Source organism: Bufo bufo, chromosome 4 (genome assembly GCF_905171765.1).
Source record: "Bufo bufo chromosome 4, aBufBuf1.1, whole genome shotgun sequence".
NCBI lineage: Eukaryota > Metazoa > Chordata > Amphibia > Anura > Bufonidae > Bufo > Bufo bufo.
This window is the reverse complement of record NC_053392.1, coordinates 592,146,587-592,165,401: the sequence shown is the minus strand read 5'-3', so window position 1 is coordinate 592,165,401 and position 18,815 is coordinate 592,146,587. Positions and strand designations below refer to the sequence as shown.

Genomic DNA, 18,815 nt, shown 5'->3' with positions numbered 1-18,815 from the left:
ATAACGATGAGACGGTAAAAAGATTTGTCACTTGTCTTATCACAGTTTTTGATGAAGGTTATTAGTGCCGCCGTCCAGGCTCAGTTCCAGTCCCAGATTACTGTGAAGACAGAGGAAGCCAAACCAGAAGTGGAGCAGGAGCCAATGGACTGGCCGAAACTAGCTGTGGAGCTTGCCCCACAACTTCAAGTAAATGAAGACACACTGCAGCGGCATTATGTGTGTGAGCTGTACAACTACGGTTTTGACCATATAGCAGAAGAGGTAAGAAATAGTTTATTTTTTGGCAGAGGTGGAACCACCTGCTCGCGACATCGATTAGGGTACTTTTACACTTGCGGCAGAGTGATCCGGCAAGCAGTTCCATCGCCGGAACTGCCTGCCAGATCCAGCAATCTGCATGCAAACAGACAGCATTTGTAGACTGATCCGGATGCGGACAAATGGATCAGTTTCAATTTTTTTCACATTTTAAAGGTCTGCGCATGCGCAGACTGGAAGGACGGATCCGGTATTGCAGTATTTTTAATGCCGGATCCGGCACTAATACATTCCTATGGAAAAAAAAGTGCCGGATCCGGCATTCAGGCAAGTGTTCTGTTTTTTTTGTCTGGAGATAAAACCACAGCATGCTGCGGTATTATCTCCATCCTGAACATTTAGAAAGACTGAACTGAAGACATCCTGAACGGATTGCCCTCCATTCAGAATGCACGGGGATAAAACTGATCAGTTCTTTTCCAGTATAGAGCCCCTAGGACGGAACTCCGGAATGCCGGAAAATAAAAACGCTAGTGTGAAAGTACCCTTACCAGTCCTGGGCAGTGATTCAGTCTGTATATCTATTTCTTGTCATAGGATATGATCTCTGCAGATTGGATCATGAGATGTTTGAGGTCTGTGGGCAACTTTTTATTTGTTCATAAATGCAAAATTAAGTATCTTTCAAAATACTCTTTGTTAAAAAATATCCTACCATTTTGTTGCATTTTGTGCAACTCCTTTACATAGTTGGCTGTGCAGCCCCTGTCCGCTCAGGACTGACATCACCTATCTGCTTTACTTAGAGCTTGCACTCTACTCTACCACCTCCCTTCTTTTGCACAATATTAGAGATACCAGCAGGGAGGGGAAGAGGTTGTGTACTCAACAGAGCAAGTTATATCAGAGTGTGGAGAGGAAGGAAAGCACCCACAGCAGTCTGCAGAGAAGTATCACAGTGCAAATAGGAGTACACACATGGCAGAGTCTGCAGGAGAGGGAGGCCATGCTCAAGCAGTAGTGATGAGCAAAGCGAGCTCCTAGATCCGAAGTCACTTCGCTTAAAATTTTGGTTTAATTCTGTATGGAGATCCGTCTCTGTACCGCATTAAAATGTATGGTCTCCGATGAGGTGAAGTCAGTTATTCCTGAAGTCTCACAAGTCCAGGAAACTGTGAAGGCAGCAGCATCCTGGACATGCAGACCTCACATGCAGCATGTATTACTGGTAGAGACACCACCACATGAGAAAAAGTCTAAAACTAGGAGCAGGATGAAAACTGAATATTAGAGGATACGGAAATGAATGACTTAATGAAGATCGCAGACTGAAACTTGGTCCAACTTTTTGTAACTCAAGGTAACCTTTAACATACTGTATATAAAATGTTTCCACGTCAAAGGCGCCCTCAGCCTTTCAGCAACAAGTGCTTGTAACTTAGCATTTTACTATTGTGGAGATTTATTAAAACTAGTCCAAGGGGAAAGTGGAGCATTTGTACTTAGTAATTAAAGGGGTTCTCCTGTCCATAGGATGGGGTAGGCAACCTCCAGCTCCCAGCTGTTGTGAAACTACAACTCCCAGTATGCACACTTGCTCTGCTCTTCTAAGAACTCTCATAGAAATGAATGGAGCATGCTGGGAATTGTAGTTTCACAACAGCTGGGAGCCGGAGGTTGCCTACCCCTGGGATAGGCCATCAATATCTGATTGGCAGGGATCCAACACGCCACACCCCCCTGCTCATCGGCTGTTCTGCAGTAGCGTTGGCACCAGAACTATAGCTCTTTCTATTCTCTGCTTCCATTAAAGTGAATAGGAGCAGCAGTGCAATAACTAGTTCTGACCACTACCCACAATATACATGGCTGTAGTTCCAACTCTGGAGCTGCTGCAGAACAGCTCATCTGTGGTGTCTGACTCCCACCAATCAAATATCGATGGCCTATCCTAAGGACAGCTTTTTTTTTTTCAAATGTGGTTTAAAAGCAAAAGCCGCCATCTCATTAGTTGCTTCATTTTCCTTCACACCGGTTTTACAGAATCTCCTCCATTTATAAGCCTTAGGGCCCTGGATAAGTTCTTATGTTCTTCTTAGGCCATCCTTCAAGTTGTGGACAAAGAAGTTTTAGCTTCTCAACTTCTGGTTCTTACCGGGCAGCGGCTGGCACACGCTTTACTACACACTCAAACAAAAGAGGGGATGGAACTGCTGGCAAGACTGCCACCTACACTCTGCACGTGGATCAAAGCGATGGTGAGCGAGACTTAGGCTGGAATTAGCTAGACTAGAACTAACCCCTTTATGACAAAAGCCTCTGAAAATTTTTACAAATTATTTTTTTAGCCCAGAGTTGCCTCTGAAGGTGTTCATAGCATTTAAGTGAATCCACATAGTTACATGATGCCAATACCTCTACACATGTCCAATAGCATTGCCACCTTTTCCTTGGGAAGACAGATTTGACTACTCTTTAGAGAATAGAGCAAAAAAAAATAAAAAATATTCACCGTAGTCTAAGAACTACTTCAATGATAACGAGATTTTTGTGAACTCGCCTGTAAAATCTCTTTCTTGCTGAGTTCATTGGGGGACACACAGTATGTCCGAACCGCAACAGAGGACACCACCGGAAACCAATCGCCCCATCTGTGGAAACCATGGTAACTAATGGGTGGGTGCTGTGTCCCTCAATGAACTTAGCGAGAAAGAGATTTTACAGGTTAGTTTACAAAAATCTTGTTTTCTCGCTTGTTCATTGGGGACATGGGACCGTGGGACATTCCAAAGCAGTCCACGGGGAGGGAAGAACTATATCACACGGGACAAGCCTTCACGGCCGTTCAGACATTGCCGCCTGCAAGACTTTGCGGCCCAAAACCGCGTCTGCCGATGCCAAGGAATGCACCTGGTAGAATTTGGTAAAAGTGTGTAGGGAGGACCAAGTCTCAGCCTTACACAGTTACGAAGCAGAAGCGTGGTGGAACTGAGCCCATGAAGCGCGCCGTGATCCGGACGGCGGTACCTTGCCCCGGGAGTGGTACGCCTCGGCTATTGCAAAACAAATCCACCTTGCAATGGTAACCTTAGTTAGCGGCGGGAATTTAGGCCACGCCCTGCAAAAGATGGGGGCGGGGCGAACTACAGTCTGAACAGCCGTCCTGACTTAATGAGCCGTGGCCTATCGTGGCGGGAAATGAAGCCACGCCCCCCACCAGAGACAGGGGCTGGCGAACTGCAGCCTGAACGGCAGGAACAGCCGTTTGGACCTGTGCTTGTTAATGGGCCGCGGCTGGCTGCGGAAAGGAAGCCCTCCAAAGCCACCAGCTAATGACCCCCAATGTCCGGTGCGGCATCCACCACACCGGGAAAGGAAGAGCGGAAGGCGCGGGGCCGACCTCCGGACGGTCGCTGCGCCCACAACACTGCAAATGCTCCCCTGAAAAACCTGCCCCAGCGGGCGAATGCACCCCCCACAGAGGTGCCGACTTGCCGCAAAAGTGTGTGGGAGGGAGGGGGGGGGGAGGTAGTGAGAGGGTTAATACTTACCCTATGTGCCTACTCACCTCACCTTCTTCCTCTTCTCTTCACCCTCCGGTGGTGGACGAGCAGGGGCACTCTCTCAGCAGCTGGCACATCAGTGGCAGGTGCTGGAATGGTGGAGGGTTACCTGATTTGGGTGACCCTTGGCTGGTGGGAAGCAGAGGAGCGATGCTGCCCTGGTCCTCTTTTCTTCTTGGGGGAGGTCGGACGGTGAGGAAAACCTGACACCGGACTCGCTCCCTGGGTAGACAGAGTAGCCAGGCTACTCTGTTTCCCATACCTAAAAAGGGAGAAGAAAAAATAATAAAGCAGGGAGGTCTGCCTCCTGCGACACTAAGCTAAAAACTGAGCTCCTCCCCTGCAGGCTATACCCCCTCCAGCCTGGAGGGAGCAACTAACACTTTTTTCAGCCTAGTGTCGCCTCCTAGTGGCGGCAGCAGCAGCTATACCCACGGTCCTGTGTCCCCCAATAAACAAGCGAGAAATTTATTTTACCATTTAAATCCATGTCAGCCAGTCTCTGTGCTAAAAGCTGCCGAGACCAGACCAATGAGTAGATTGTCTGCCAGTTGTCATGATGCTGTTATGATCACCAACCTAAATCCATTGTAATCTGATCTCTTCCAGGATCCCCAGGATCTCCAGAACACAGACGTACCCATCCCGACCACAGCAAAACTGGTAGACAAAGTGGTGGAACTAATGCCGGAAAACCACGGGCAGTACAGCCTAGCCTTGAACCTCATAGAAGCGGTGGATGCCATGTCTGCCTTGTGATCTCCCCCTTGCAGGAGGGTGACGCCATTCAGGGCTTTTGTACAGTATCTAGGTCTATGCCAGCCATTATGTCGATGTGTAATTAATGAAATCTCTGTTAATATTCTGCCCCACCTGATCACATGCAAATATGCGTGACATAAAAGCTGAACTGTTACACCACCCGATTATTTATACAGCAGGAAGGAAGCCGGATGCCAGCAGATACTGAAGACATTATCCAGCCGCGCTACCCACAATCAAAGTGCTCTTAATAGCAGCCATAGACATTGTAGAGAGCTGCGGGGCCCCCTTCTGTAGTGCAGCTTCTGATTAGGGCTTCCAGGATTGCTTGAATGGAAACACTAGTCTTTTAAAACATCAATTTGCTTTGCTCACGATAAAAAGTATTAAATAAACAGACGCTATTTTAACGGGACACAAGGTTTTGTTGTGATGGCTGCGAACACGCTTTACTAGTCTGTGTATGAGCTGTAAAAAGGAGATTTTTTTTGTATAACTTACCAGTAGAATCTTTCTCGCTCTTCATTGGGGGACACAGGACCGTAGGTATAGCTATGTCCTCTAGGAGGCGACACTAGATAAAGCTGTTAGCTCCCCCCCCTGGCAGCTATACCCCCTCCAGCCTGGAGAGAGCTTCAGTTTAGTTTGTGCACAAGTAGTAGGAGAAACAAGACAACCAAAGAAAAAACATGGAACACCAACCATGCCAAAAGACCCACTGGGGTTCAAACCAGCAACTGCCACAACTGTGGTCGAACAACAATACTGGGTGGGTGCTGTGTCCCCCAATGAAGAGTGAGAAAGAGATTTTACTGGTAAGTTATACAAAACTCTTGTTTTCTCGCTCATATTCATTGGGGGACACAGGAACCGTGGGATGTCCAAAAGCAGTCCACAGGGAGGGAAAAACCACAGACCCATGGAAAAAATCGTCCCTGCAGGCATCTAAGAAACTGCCGCCTGCAAGACCATGCGGCCTAAGGCAGCGTCCGCTGATGCAAAGGTATGCACCAGGTAAAATTTTGTGAATGTGTGTAGGGCTGCAGCGAACGATAATTTAATCGGGAAAAAACACCAAAATTACAAAACAAAGAGGTTTATATGATTTTACTTTAAAAATTATGTTCAAAGGCCATATTAAAACACATTGTGGGTGGCACTGTTATGGGGAGGGGAATCTGTGGGTGGCACTGTTATGGGGAGGGGGATCTGTGGGTGGTACTATATAGCATCTTATGCTATATGTGTCATCCACAGATCCCCCCCCCTCCCCATAACAGTGCCTTCCACAGATCCCCCTCCCATAACAGTGCCATACACAGATCCCCCTCCCATAACAGCCCCGGCCCCACTGATCACAGCAGACTATTCCGGCAGTAACTTTTACTCAGCGTCAGCGCATCTTTATTACCTTACAATGAAGCTCAGGTAACAGGCAGAGCGGGCGGCGGCGTAACGTCGCTCACTCACGTGACGCACCTGCTCCGCCCACTTTATGAATGAAGGAGGCGGAGCAGGCGCGTCATGTGAGTAAGTGACGTTACGCCGCCGTCCGCTCTGCCTGTTACTGGAGCTTCATTGTAAGGTAAAATAAAGATGCAGTGATTTAAAGTAGCCCGCCCGCATAGCAACGAATCGGCGATTATTCGATAACTGGATTTGTCGACAACAAATCCAGTTATCGAATATTATCGATAAAGTCTATTAATCGTTGCAGCCCTAAATGTGTGTAAGAAGGACCAAGTAGCCGCCTTACACAACTGTGCAGCCGAAGTGCGATTCCTCCTAGCCCAAGATGCCCACTGCTCTGGTGGAGTGAGCCGTGACACCTAAGGGCGGAACCCTGCCTTGGGCGCGGTAATCTTCAGCAATTGTAGACCGAATCCAGCGTGCGATTGCCACCTTGGAAGCCGCCAATCCCTTGAGAGGACCCTCCGGAATGACAAAAAGGGAGTCCGTACGGCGGAAGGGACCGGAGGCTGCTAAATTTATCTTCAGAGCTCTGACAGCGTCCAAATGGTGTAACTCCTTTCCCTTAGGGTGTGAAGGAGATGTACACAGTGAGTGAAGGACAATTTCCTCATTAATATGGAAGTCAGAGACTACCTTCGGAAGAAAAGAAGGGACAGGCCGGAGAACCACCTTGTCCCTATGAATAACCAGGAAGGGTTCTCTGCAAGAGAGTGCCGTCAACTCAGACACCCGTCTGATGGAAGTGATAGCGACCAGAAAAACTACCTTCTAGGACCGGAGTAAGAGAAATCTCCTGCAAGGGCTCAAAAGGGGAAGTCTGGTGTTCTGAGAGGACTACATTTAGATCCCAAGGAGGACGGTACGGAGGAACCGTATGTGCCACTCCCTGAAAAAAAAAAAGGTCCTTACAGGCCCCAGAGGGCGCTGGAAAAGGATAGAAAACGCCGACACCTGACCCTTCAAAGAGCTAAGGGCCAGACCAAGGTCCAACCCTGATTGTAGAAAGGACAAGACTGTGGGGAGAGAAAAACGAAGTGGCAGAATATTTTGGCTTTCGCAGAAACCCAGGAAGGACCTCCAGGTCCTGTAATAAATCCTGGACGTATGCAGGCTTCCTGGCATGAATCATAGTGCGGATGACATCTGCCGAAAACCCTCTGCGTGTTAGACTGGCCATGCCGTCAAACGAAGAAACCTTAAATGCTGATGGAAGACTGGTCCCTGCGAAAGAAGGTAGTCTCTGAGAGGTAGTGACCAAGGAAAGTCTCCTAGAAGGAGAACAAGGTCGGCGTACCACGCGTGACGGGGTCAATCCAGGGCGACGAGGATCATCAGAATGCCCTTCATCCTGATTTTCAGTAGAACCCTGGGTAGGAGGGGGAAGGGGGTAAACACATAAAGGAGGGAGAACCCTTGCCAAGGGGAGATCAGGGCGTCCACGCCGCAAGCTTTCGGATCCCTTGCGCAGGTGGGAAGTTTCCGATTGAGCATAGACAGATCGCCTCGAAAACCGCCGGGTGGAGGGACCACTCGCCCGGATTTATCGTGGTCCTGCTGAGGAAGTCCGCAGTCCAGTTCTCTACACCCGGGATGTAGATCGCTGAAATTGCCGGTACATGGGCCTCCGCCCACCGTAAGATCATGGCAGATTCCTGCATCACCGTGAGGCTGCACGTTCCCCCCTGGTGGTTGATGTACGCCACCGCAGTGGCGTTATCTGACGGGGCGACCCCTCAGGAGGTGGGTCCAGTGCTGGAGGGATAGAAGAATCGCCCTGAGCTCCAGGACATTGATCGAGAGCTTGGACTCCGACCGAGACCATGTGCCTTGGACTGTCCTGGGAGGGAACACTCCTCCCCAACCCAGAAGACTGGCGTCGGTGGTAACAACCACCCTTGAGATCGGAAGGAAAGACCTTCCCAGAACTGGAACCGACAACCACCAACAAAGGGACGATCTCACCTGAGGAGAGAGGCAGATGGGATAGTCCAGGCTCTCTGAAGATTTGTCCCAGGAGGACAGGATCGCTCTCTGGAATGTGCGAGTGTAACTGGGCAAAGGGAAATCACCTCGAAACAGGCGCCCATATTCCCTAACGTCCTCATGCAGAGTCGAATGGACAGAAGTCTGCAGTCGAGAAGAACCCTCATGGAGCGGTGTAAGGCCAGTCGCTTGTCCGGAGGAAGGTGAATCTGTGCCGCATCCGTGTCCAGAAGCATACCCAGAAAGACCAATTGTCTGGAGGGGGGGTCAGATGACTTCTGCAGGTTGACCAACCACCCAAAATGTGCAAGGGCTTCCAGTGTGATCCGTACGCTGCTCGACGCCTGAGCAAAGGATGAGGATGTCGTCCAGATAAGGCATAAGGAAGATGCATCTGGAACGGAGCAGGGCAAGAAGAGGGGCCAGGATTTTTGTGAAGACCCGAGGCGCAGTTGCCAGTCCGAACGGGAGGGTGACAAACTGGTAATAATAGTCTCCTATCGCAAACCTCAGGAAGCGCTGGTGACTCCACGCAATGGGGAAAGGAATTCTTTCTACGGCCGAAAGGAATTCCCCCTGCTCCAGAGAAGCAAATACGGAACGAAGGGATTCCATCCGAAACCGCTGGAGACGGAGAAACTGGTTTAGTAGTTTGAGGTCCAGGACTGGGTGCCCTCCTTTTTGGGGGACCACAAAAAGGTTTGAATAGAACCCCTTGAACCTTTCTGCTGGGTAAACAGGAGAGATGACTCCCCGATCCAGGAGGGACTGAATGGCCTGGGAGAAGGCTGCCGCCCGCTCGGGGTCCCGTGGAAGACGGGATTTAAAAAACAAACAAAAAAAACTGTCTGGGGGAAGAGACAGGAACTCGATCACGTACAATCTTGAGTGCCCAAACGTCAGAGACGGGCCCGCCAGACATCCTGGAAGAGGAGGAGGGGGCACCCCACCCTGTTGGGCGGGGGCGCACCTTCAGGCTGAGGACTGCGTAGCCGCAGGAGGTCGAGCGGCCTGAGGTCTGGGACGCCAGGAGGGCTGTGCCCAAAAAGGATGGTTTCTTGCGTCGATCTTGAGAAGTAAACCCGCCTCCCCCAGCGGAAGAGCTCGTCGCGGGGCGGGAACTATGGAATCAACTAAAGGGCCTGCCACGTGAGGAACCCCTAACGTGAGAGGCCCACTTGGCTCTAGCCTGTCGAAGATGGATGCTGTGGCCTCAGAAATAATTTCGTCCGGCCGAGAACCGAAGAGACGGGTGCCAGCAAAGGGAAGTCCGACTAAAGAACGCTTGGAAGTCGCGTCCGCTGTCCACACCTTCAGCCAAAGCTCGCGGCGTAAGGTGACTGCAAGCGACGAGGGCGCCAGCATCCAAGGATGCCTTGCAGAGGAACTTCCCCGTCTGGATGATCGGAGATCCTGAGCAGGGACCTCTGATACCAAGTCCTGGTCCAGCTGGCTACCCCACTCAGAGATCGCTTTTGCCACCCACGCGGAGGCGAACACGGGCCTAAGGGCTGACCCTGTAGCAGCAAAGAGGAACTTTGTCAAGGATTCTATCGACGATCTTCAGCTGACTGAAGGGAGGATCCATCGGCTATAGGAATAGCCGTATTTTTGGCGAGCCGTGCCACTGGTGGGTCCACCTTAGGAGGGGATGCCCACGTGGAAACACAATCCGCTGGAAAAGGATATAGTATGTCCAGTTTTTTTTAGGGCGGAAAAACGCATGTCTGGGTGAAACCAAGCCTTGAAAACCACCGCCGAAAAATCATTATGGCGAGGAAACACCTTTGAGGCCTGTTTCGGACGAAAGAGGGATATCCCCTGTTGTTCAGTGGGGGGGGGGGGGGATCGTCCTGCACCCAGGTGTCACGGATGTCAGCAATGAGGCTATCCACAGTGAAGGCCAACTTAGAAGGCTGCTCCGTATCCAAATCCGAATTCTCAACCTCACCTTCGGACGGCACGGTTCCCAGGTGAAGAAAAACCTGAGTGAGACCGTAGACGGAGATGCGTCAGAGGAAGAAATGTGGTCTACCCTGGGACGCTTTTGTGAATGCCGTGCGCTGACAGAATCACCAGAGGGAAGTGACCTAGGGGGGGTCGCCCGAGCAAGAAGCTCTGGAGGGTGCATCTGAGGGAGGTGCAGCCTGCGCTGGTGGCTGATTCTCAACCAAGCGACCCACTATAGATAGGGTGGATTGGGAGATTTGAGCAAGGTTTTCCACCGCCTGAGAGAGCCTTCTTGCCCAATCGGGTAAATTAGATGCCAGAGGGTGAGGAACGGTATGGGCTGAAGGGTGTCTGACAAGCAGTGCAGACAGAATCCTGTTGCTCGCAAGGGAATTTTGCCTGACACATAGCGCAGGCATAATGGACAGTTATTGGCTGCAGAAGAACCCCAGAGGGATCAGACATGATGTATCGAGGAGATACCCTGAGGCTGGAGGGATACAGTGACCTGAGGAGAGGAGCATGCAATATATCAATCAGAAGTCGCACTCACCAGATCTTGCGGTCGACCAGAATGCAGCAGCCCACCTGGAGCCCTAGATCCACACAGGCTCCTGAGTATATAGTCCAATGAGCAATAGCGGAGGTAGCATATCCGGTGAAAAAAATCCCTTTATTTGGAACTGCTTACATGTAAAAATGTGGTTACAAGAAAATTGCTACGTTTCGGCTATAACATAGCCTTTGTCCAGCATAAAGTGATCCCCAATTACCCCTGCTTAAAAAGTAGAAGCCACACCTCCACAAACGGACGTGGCCAATGGCATACTTCAATCATGAATACATTATCCACCCTATAACACGTGCGTGAATACATAATCACCTCATATACATACAACCATCCTCCATGTATAGGGTGAATCACTAAGGAACACATACCTCCATGCAGCACGCCAGTATCGCGTCCCCCTGCTTCAAGAGCGCATGTCCAGGGAGGCGGAGTCTTGCACTCACATGCCTGGCTCTGGTCACATGATCGCAAACCAGCCCGTCCTAGCGATCAACAGTGCCGCCGAGCCGCCTCCAACTCCTCCCTCAGAACGCGCTCTGTTGCTAGGGACGCTTAACTGACCGCCCGCCCCAGACTGCTGACATCAAACATCCCCACAGTATATTGAGAGCGGAGCGATCATACATCAATCTCCAGCGATGGAGGGGGGCAAATTCCTCCACCGCTGCCTTCTGCGTCATGGAGCCGTGTTCAGTGTGCAAAACAATGTGACATAAATGTGTATAACTCTACTAAAAACAAGGACGTATTAAAAATCACTAAACTGAGTACATAATTTAGCATTCTGTCACATGGACCACCTATATGTTGCCTACATTAAATTCAATATGCATCCCAAATGGCTGGAGTGCCTTCAATTCAAAAATCCACTTCAGTTCCTTCTTGCGCAAAATACGGTCCCTATCACCCCCTCGTGTCATTTTACCGACCGAGTCGATAATCCGGAACCGCAGCTGATTGACCGAGTGTCCACGCTCAAGGAAATGCTTAGCTACAGGTTTATCCACTTGTGCCCGTCTAATGTTGCTCTTATAGGAATTAATGCGTTCGCAGGCCTCCATTGTGGTCTCACCTATATAGACAAGGGCATGTGATCATATACAACACGTCACGAGACCTACATGTGTAGAACTCTTTTATTCTGTAGGGATGGGCAAAGATATCACCCTTCACCATATTGCCACAGTTGCAGCAACCAAGGCAGGGATAACAACCCATCCTCCTTGGCGCCAGATACATTTGTCCATTCCCCCGGGAATCCACCATTTCTGTCTTAACCAATTTATCTCGTAAATTGGCGCCTCTTTTGTACGCCATCATGGGGAAATGCTCAAACTCGCCTATCATAGGCAACCCTTTCTATAGGATATGCCACTCCTTACGTATAATACGTGCAATCTCCCCACTATGGAACCATACGTGGTACGCTTTTACCTTGAAGCGTAGACTCACGGTCAACAGCCGCCACCTTTTGTTTCATTTTGTCCACCAATTTGTACGGATAACCCCTATTAAGGAATTTTTTCCCCATCTCGTCAACTCTAGTACCAAACTGTTCATCATTAGACACCACTCGTCTCACTCTCAGGAGTTGACTCCAGGGGAGGGACTCCACCATCCGACGGGGGTGGTTACTGTCAAATTTCAACAGGTTGTTCCTATCAGTTGGTTTATGATAGATATCAGTAGCGATCATCCCATCCTTAATGTATACCCTTACATCTAGAAATTGTAGTTCAGTCGGAGAGACCGTCATAGTAAATTCCAGGCCTGGTACCATCATGTTCAGATATTGATGAAACATCTGCAATTCTTCCAGGGTACCACCCCAGATCACAAAAATGTCGTCAATGTAGCGCCACCAACACCAGGCTCCAGACATTCAATCCAAATGCATGCTCAATGGATGTGTAGAGCGAGACCACGTCAAAACTGACAGGAAGAGGGTGGGCAGGCAGACTCAAATCCCTTAATTTCAACAAAAAATGACTGGTATCCCTGATATACACTGCGTGCAGAATTATTAGGCAAATGAGTATTTTGACCACATCATCCTCTTTATGCATGTTGTCTTACTCCAAGCTGTATAGGCTCGAAAGCCTACTACCAATTAAGCATATTAGGTGATGTGCATCTCTGTAATGAGAAGGGGTGTGGTCTAATGACATCAACACCCTATATTAGGTTTGCATAATTATTAGGCAACTTCCTTTCCTTTGGCAAAATGGGTCAAAAGAAGGACTTGACAGGCTCAGAAAAGTAAAAAATAGTGAGATATCTTGCAGAGGGATGCAGCACTCTTAAAATTGCAAAGCTTCTGAAGCGTGATCATCGAACAATCAAGCGTTTCATTCAAAATAGTCAACAGGGTCGCAAGAAGCGTGTGGAAAAACCAAGGCGCAAAATAACTGCCCATGAACTGAGAAAAGTCAAGCGTGCAGCTGCCAAGATGCCACTAGCCACCAGTCTGGCCATATTTCAGAGCTGCAACATCACTGGAGTGCCCAAAAGCACAAGGTGTGCAATACTCAGAGACATGGCCAAGGTAAGAAAGGCTGAAAGACGACCACCACTGAACAAGACACACAAGCTGAAACGTCAAGACTGGGCCAAGAAATATCTCAAGACTGATTTTTCTAAGGTTTTATGGACTGATGAAATGAGAGTGAGTCTTGATGGGCCAGATGGATGGGCCCGTGGCTGGATTGGTAAAGGGCAGAGAGCTCCAGTCCAACTCAGACGCCAGCAAGGTGGAGGTGGAGTACTGGTTTGGGCTGGTATCATCAAAGATGAGCTTGTGGGGCCTTTTCGGGTTGAGGATGGAGTCCAGCTCAACTCCCAGTCCTACTGCCAGTTTCTGGAAGACACCTTCTTCAAGCAGTGGTACAGGAAGAAGTCTGCATCCTTCAAGAAAAACATGATTTTCATGCAGGACAATGCTCCATCACACGCGTCCAAGTATTCCACAGCGTGGCTGGCAAGAAAGGGTATAAAAGAAGAAAATCTAATGACATGGCCTCCTTGTTCACCTGATCTGAACCCCATTGAGAACCTGTGGTCCATCATCAAATGTGAGATTTACAAGGAGGGAAAACAGTACACCTCTCTGAACAGTGCCTGGGAGGCTGTGGTTGCTGCTGCACGCAATGTTGATGGTGAACAGATCAAAACACTGACAGAATCCATGGATGGCAGGCTTTTGAGTGTCCTTGCAAAGAAAGGTGGCTATATTGGTCACTGATTTGTTTTTGTTTTGTTTTTGAATGTCAGAAATGTATATTTGTGAATGTTGAGATGTTATATTGGTTTCACTGGTAAAAATAAATAATTGAAATGGGTATATATTTGTTTTTTGTTAAGGTGCCTAATAATTATGCACAGTAATAGTCACCTGCACACACAGATATCCCCCTAAAATAGCTAAAACTAAAAACAAACTAAAAACTACTTCCAAAAATATTCAGCTTTGATATTAATGAGTTTTTTGGGTTCATTGAGAACATGGTTGTTGTTCAATAATAAAATTAATCCTCAAAAATACAACTTGCCTAATAATTCTGCACTCCCTGTAGGACGGGGCGCTGGTGGCATGGACACGTAATACCCTATCAAGGAATATGGCCACATTACTAAAAATCGACCCCCTACCCGATACAATCGGTCGGCCAGGGGGATCGACCAGGCTTTTATGAATCTTGGGAAGTACATAGAACAGGGGAGTGACCGGGTGTTTAATCCTGAGAAACTCACTAACATCCCTATCAATGATGCCCTCCACAAGGGCCTCACTGATGATGTCCTCCAGGATACGTATAATGTCCCACTTGGGATCATTCTTTAATTCTATATATATCTCCCGGTCACTCAACTGTCTATGCACCTCCCGATTATAGCCACTCGTGTCGATCACCACCACCGCCCCTCCCTTGTCAGCCGGTTTAATAGTCAACCTCTTATTCCCTTTCGTCCTAACCAGCAGCACAAGTGGGGGTATTCGCCCCTGTGAAGCTGGTCAGGACAGGCGGAATTTTTGCTGAATAAAATTCTGCATCCTAAGTAATTAATTAATTAATTAACTCCCCCCTCCTTATATAGGCCGCCCTACACAGGGCTAGTTGCTTTTATTTTGTCCTGTGTGTTGGTCTGACAGGCATGACTCTATTCAGAGTCTCTCCCTTACTAGTTTGGGGAGAAATTTGCTAAATTTCTGCATGTTTATGTTGCCTTATGTTATAAACTTTCTTTTATAGGTTCAGGCAGAGGACGGCCGTCTCCTGCCTTGCTGGGAGCGTAAGTATGTGGATATCCTGGCTGTAGTAGCCGGTAAGTTAGACAGGGAAGTGCGCACAAGCGGAGCTGTGGAGCTCCCTTCCCCCTGTCCCCTCTCCACTCCGCTCCTTCCGCCCTCCTTCTACCTCCTCTGTAGTCTGCAGCCGGCCCTGGGATCGCGTCTCAGCTCCGGTGTGTCGGACGCGAAACCGGAAGTGCGTCACTGTCACTTCCGGTCCGCACTTAGATCGGCGCCGCTATAGAATACAGCTCAGATTGCTGTATTATGCTTGCAGAGCAAGGGGGAGGAGGGAATGTGGTTAAGTTCCAGCAAGGAACTTCTATTTTTATAAGTTAGTCCCGCAGTGTGGTGCCTGGACATTGCTGGAGGAGGAGCTGTTGCTTCCTCCTCCCCCCGCCCTCCCCTTCCTGCTATATAAGGCCAGGTTGCTGGCTGGGTCAGTGTTGCACTCAGTTTCTGTGTGCAGCTGACCTTGACAGTTGGCTGATCCAGTGTCCTACTCTGATCAGAAGGCTCAAGGTTGCTCAGAATTCTTAAAGTGATGACGTCACCTTCTCAGGGTAAGATCGACGTCTGGGCTGGGGCCTTCTTTGGGGGCGTTGGAACCATTTTTTTAATGATTACTTCTTTTCTTAGGAAAAGCTGCCCACAAACAGAAGCACCTGGCTTGTTCCAGTTGTGGCACCCCGTTACCGGATGCCTACGAATTTCATCGCTGTCCAGGCTGCCGCCCTAGGCCAGCCAATCCTGAGCCGACAGTCGTAGAGATGTTTTCTTGGATGAAAGAGTTCCTCGACACCTCCGTCGCGGAGATCAAGGGGGCGGTCTCCAACAAGAGACCCAGGCAGGCCTCGCCTGGGCCTGTTCCAATGTCGGAAGACGTGATCTCGCTTGGCGAGAATTCTTCCTCTGAGGAAGAGGAGTCGGTCTTTTCCTTTCCGGCGGAGAAGACACAGAGATTACTGCGCTCCATCAGGTCAAGGGACCAGGATGTTGAGCATGGGGAAGCTCCACACTCCACCGCTAGGGGGCCAAGGGCCTTCAAAGTGGACGAGTCGCTTAAAAAGTTAATGGCGACCGAATGGAAACATCCTGAGAAAGGACCAGTTCTAACCAAGAGGTTCAAACTGATGTTCCCCCTACAGGAGGGGGACTCCCTGGATTGGGTCCCACCACCTAAAGTGGATATGGCAATAGCCAAACTTTCCAGAAGAACCTTGGTGCCTTCCGATGACGGGAGTAACCTGAAGGATCCCCTGGATAGACGCGCAGAATGTTCGCTCAGGCGTAACTATACTGCGGCGTCCGCCTCTGCCTCTGTGGCCATAGCCGGTACCGAGGTCTCTGATTTCATTCGCGCCCGTACGCTGAAGATCCAGGCAGACATAGATTCGGGAGTCGCCAGAGATGACATCCTGGATCAATTTAAAACCCTCCTTTTAGGCATAGATTTCATGGCGGATGCGTCTCAGCAGCAGCTAAGACTTGCTGCCAAGTCAATGGCTTTGTCTGCTGCCAGCAGACGGCCTTTATGGCTGAAGCCCTGGGTGGCGGATAACATATCAAAATTTAATTTGTGCTCCCTCCCTTACGAGCCTGGCAGGTTGTTCGGCTCCGAGCTAGACCTCCTCATGGAGAATCTTGCAGACAAGAAGGGAAAATCACTCCCTCAGCAATCCTTTCGAGGACGTGGGAGAGGCAGAGGTGGAAGATTCCAGGGAAGAGAGAGGAACCAGAGACGTTCCGAAAATAACAGGAGAGGTAGAGGTCGCGGTCGCGGGAACCGCAGGGCTGATCAATGACTCTCGGCAGCCCACCACCTCCCCATCCCCACCCCCCACACTTCCCCACGAATCTCCCTGCCTGAATCCTCCAGTAGGAGGTCGTTTATTTTTGTTCAGAGATTTTTGGGAGCAAATAATCCCAGATCCTTGGGTGCTGCAGGTCATCAGCACCGGTTACAGGATCGATTTCAGTTCCCAGCCTCAAGAGAGGTTCGTCTTTACAGGACGTCTAACACCCAGCAGACAACTGATCCTGGAAGACTCTGTACTCCAGTACATTGTCAAAGGGGCCCTAGAGGAAGTTCCTCCTCGAGAGCTCGGTCAGGGAGTGTATTCTCCCATCTTTCTTGTTCCAAAGCCGTCAGGAGACTGGCGCATGATTATCGATCTGCGTTACCTAAATCGGTTCATCAGAAAGAAGCGTTTCCGGATGGAAACCATTCGCTCAGTCCTAAACATCCTGAACCCGGCAGACGTGATGGTGACGATAGATCTGAAGGACGCTTACCTTCATGTTCCTATCTGTCCGGCTCACAGGAAATATCTCAGAGTTGCTGTCTGCATAAAAGAGGTAGTGAAGCACTACCAGTTTGCTGTGTTGCCTTTTGGCATCTCCTCTGCGCCACACACCTTCACAAAGGTTGTGGCTCCTGTGGTCGCCCACTTAAGGCTCCTCGGCTTAGAAGTCGTCCCCTATTTAGACGACTGGCTTTTAAAAGCCGCGTCCGCAGACATCTTACAAGCCCAGCTTCAACAAGCTCTCCACACTCTGCAGAACCTGGGGTGGCTCGTGAATTGGGACAAATCAGAGTTGGTCCCCTCTACCACAAGGCGGTTTCTGGGGTTTGTGATAGATTCACAACTAATGACCCTATATCTGTCTCCACAGAGGAGAGACAAAGTAATAAAAGCTGCAGAGTTTCTCCTACCCCCCAGACGGGTGTCTATTCGGGTTCTCATGAGGATGTTAGGCCACATGTCAGCGTCTGCAGAGGCAGTACCTTGGGCCTTGTGGCATCTTCGGCCACTACAAGAGGAAGTCTTAGCGGTTTGGAATCGCAAACCCAGAGACCTAGATCGGAATCACTCCCTGTCTGTAGAAGTCCGTTCCTCCCTCAGGTGGTGGAAGAACCTAGTGGATGGAATGCCTTTATCCCAACCTACTTGGGTGATCCTGACCACGGACGCCTCCCTTCTGGGCTGGGGAGCCCATCTGGGACACAATACAGTTCAGAATACCTGGAATCCTCAGGAGAGACTCCTGTCGTCCAATCTGAGGGAGCTAAGGGCGGTGAGGTTAGCCCTCAATCACTTCTCACCTCTCATCCAAGGTCAAGCCGTGAGAGTACGGACCGACAACACGACTGTGGTTGCTTATCTAAACAGACAGGGAGGAACGAGATCCCGGACCCTCCTGAGGGAGGTGGGATTACTTTTATCTTGGGCAGAGAGCAATCTATCTCATCTAGTGGCAGTCCACATCAGAGGGGATCTCAATATAGTAGCAGATCGTCTAAGTCGGGGCCTTCCGGTACCAGGAGAATGGTCCCTGAACGACAACATCTTCTCCAGGATAGTCCAACGCTGGGGGACTCCCGAGATCGATTTGATGGCAACTCGTCTGAACGCCAAAGTAAGCAAATTCTGCTCCTTGTACAAGGAGGACAATCCGGTAGCGATAGATGCTCTGTCCATAACATGGAGGTTCAGGCTGGCCTATGTATTCCCTCCAATTTCCATGATACCAAGGGTATTGATGAAGATCAAGCAAGACCAAACCTCAGTGATAGCCATCATTCCATTCTGGCCGAAGAGGTCTTGGTTCACCCAGCTCATGCAGATGAGTCAGGGCAATTATTGGAGACTTCCCCTAATACAGAACCTAGTGTACCAGAACACAGGTCCCTGTCTAGATCTGAGGAGGCTCAGTCTGACAGCCTGGAGACTGACCGGTCCCTTCTAGAAGCTAGAGGGCTTTCGGTGGAGGTCCTGAGAACAATCTCTCACTCCAGAGCGGATTCTACGAATCAAAAATATTCCCGCATATTCAAAATATTTATGCGATGGTGCACGGATAGAGAGGTAGTTTCCTCAGATCCTCCTCTCTCCGAGATTCTTCAATTCCTGCAAGATGGTCTAGACAAGGGTCTAAGCCCATCTACATTGAGAGCTCACGT

At 49.6% G+C, this 18,815-nt stretch overlaps 1 protein-coding gene across 1 annotated transcript in view; it reads left to right on the top strand.

Moving 5' to 3' along the window:
• Positions 1-5,001, top strand: part of RAB3GAP2 (RAB3 GTPase activating non-catalytic protein subunit 2) — a 59,099-nt gene extending 54,098 nt beyond the window's left edge. The window contains exons 33-35 of the mRNA XM_040430458.1: positions 46-264; positions 2,361-2,519; positions 4,434-5,001. Coding sequence (XP_040286392.1) covers positions 46-264; positions 2,361-2,519; positions 4,434-4,583 — 528 coding nt within the window. The 3' untranslated portion in view covers positions 4,584-5,001. The remainder of the gene's footprint in view (positions 1-45; positions 265-2,360; positions 2,520-4,433) is intronic.
• The last annotated feature ends 13,814 nt before the right edge of the window (positions 5,002-18,815 follow it).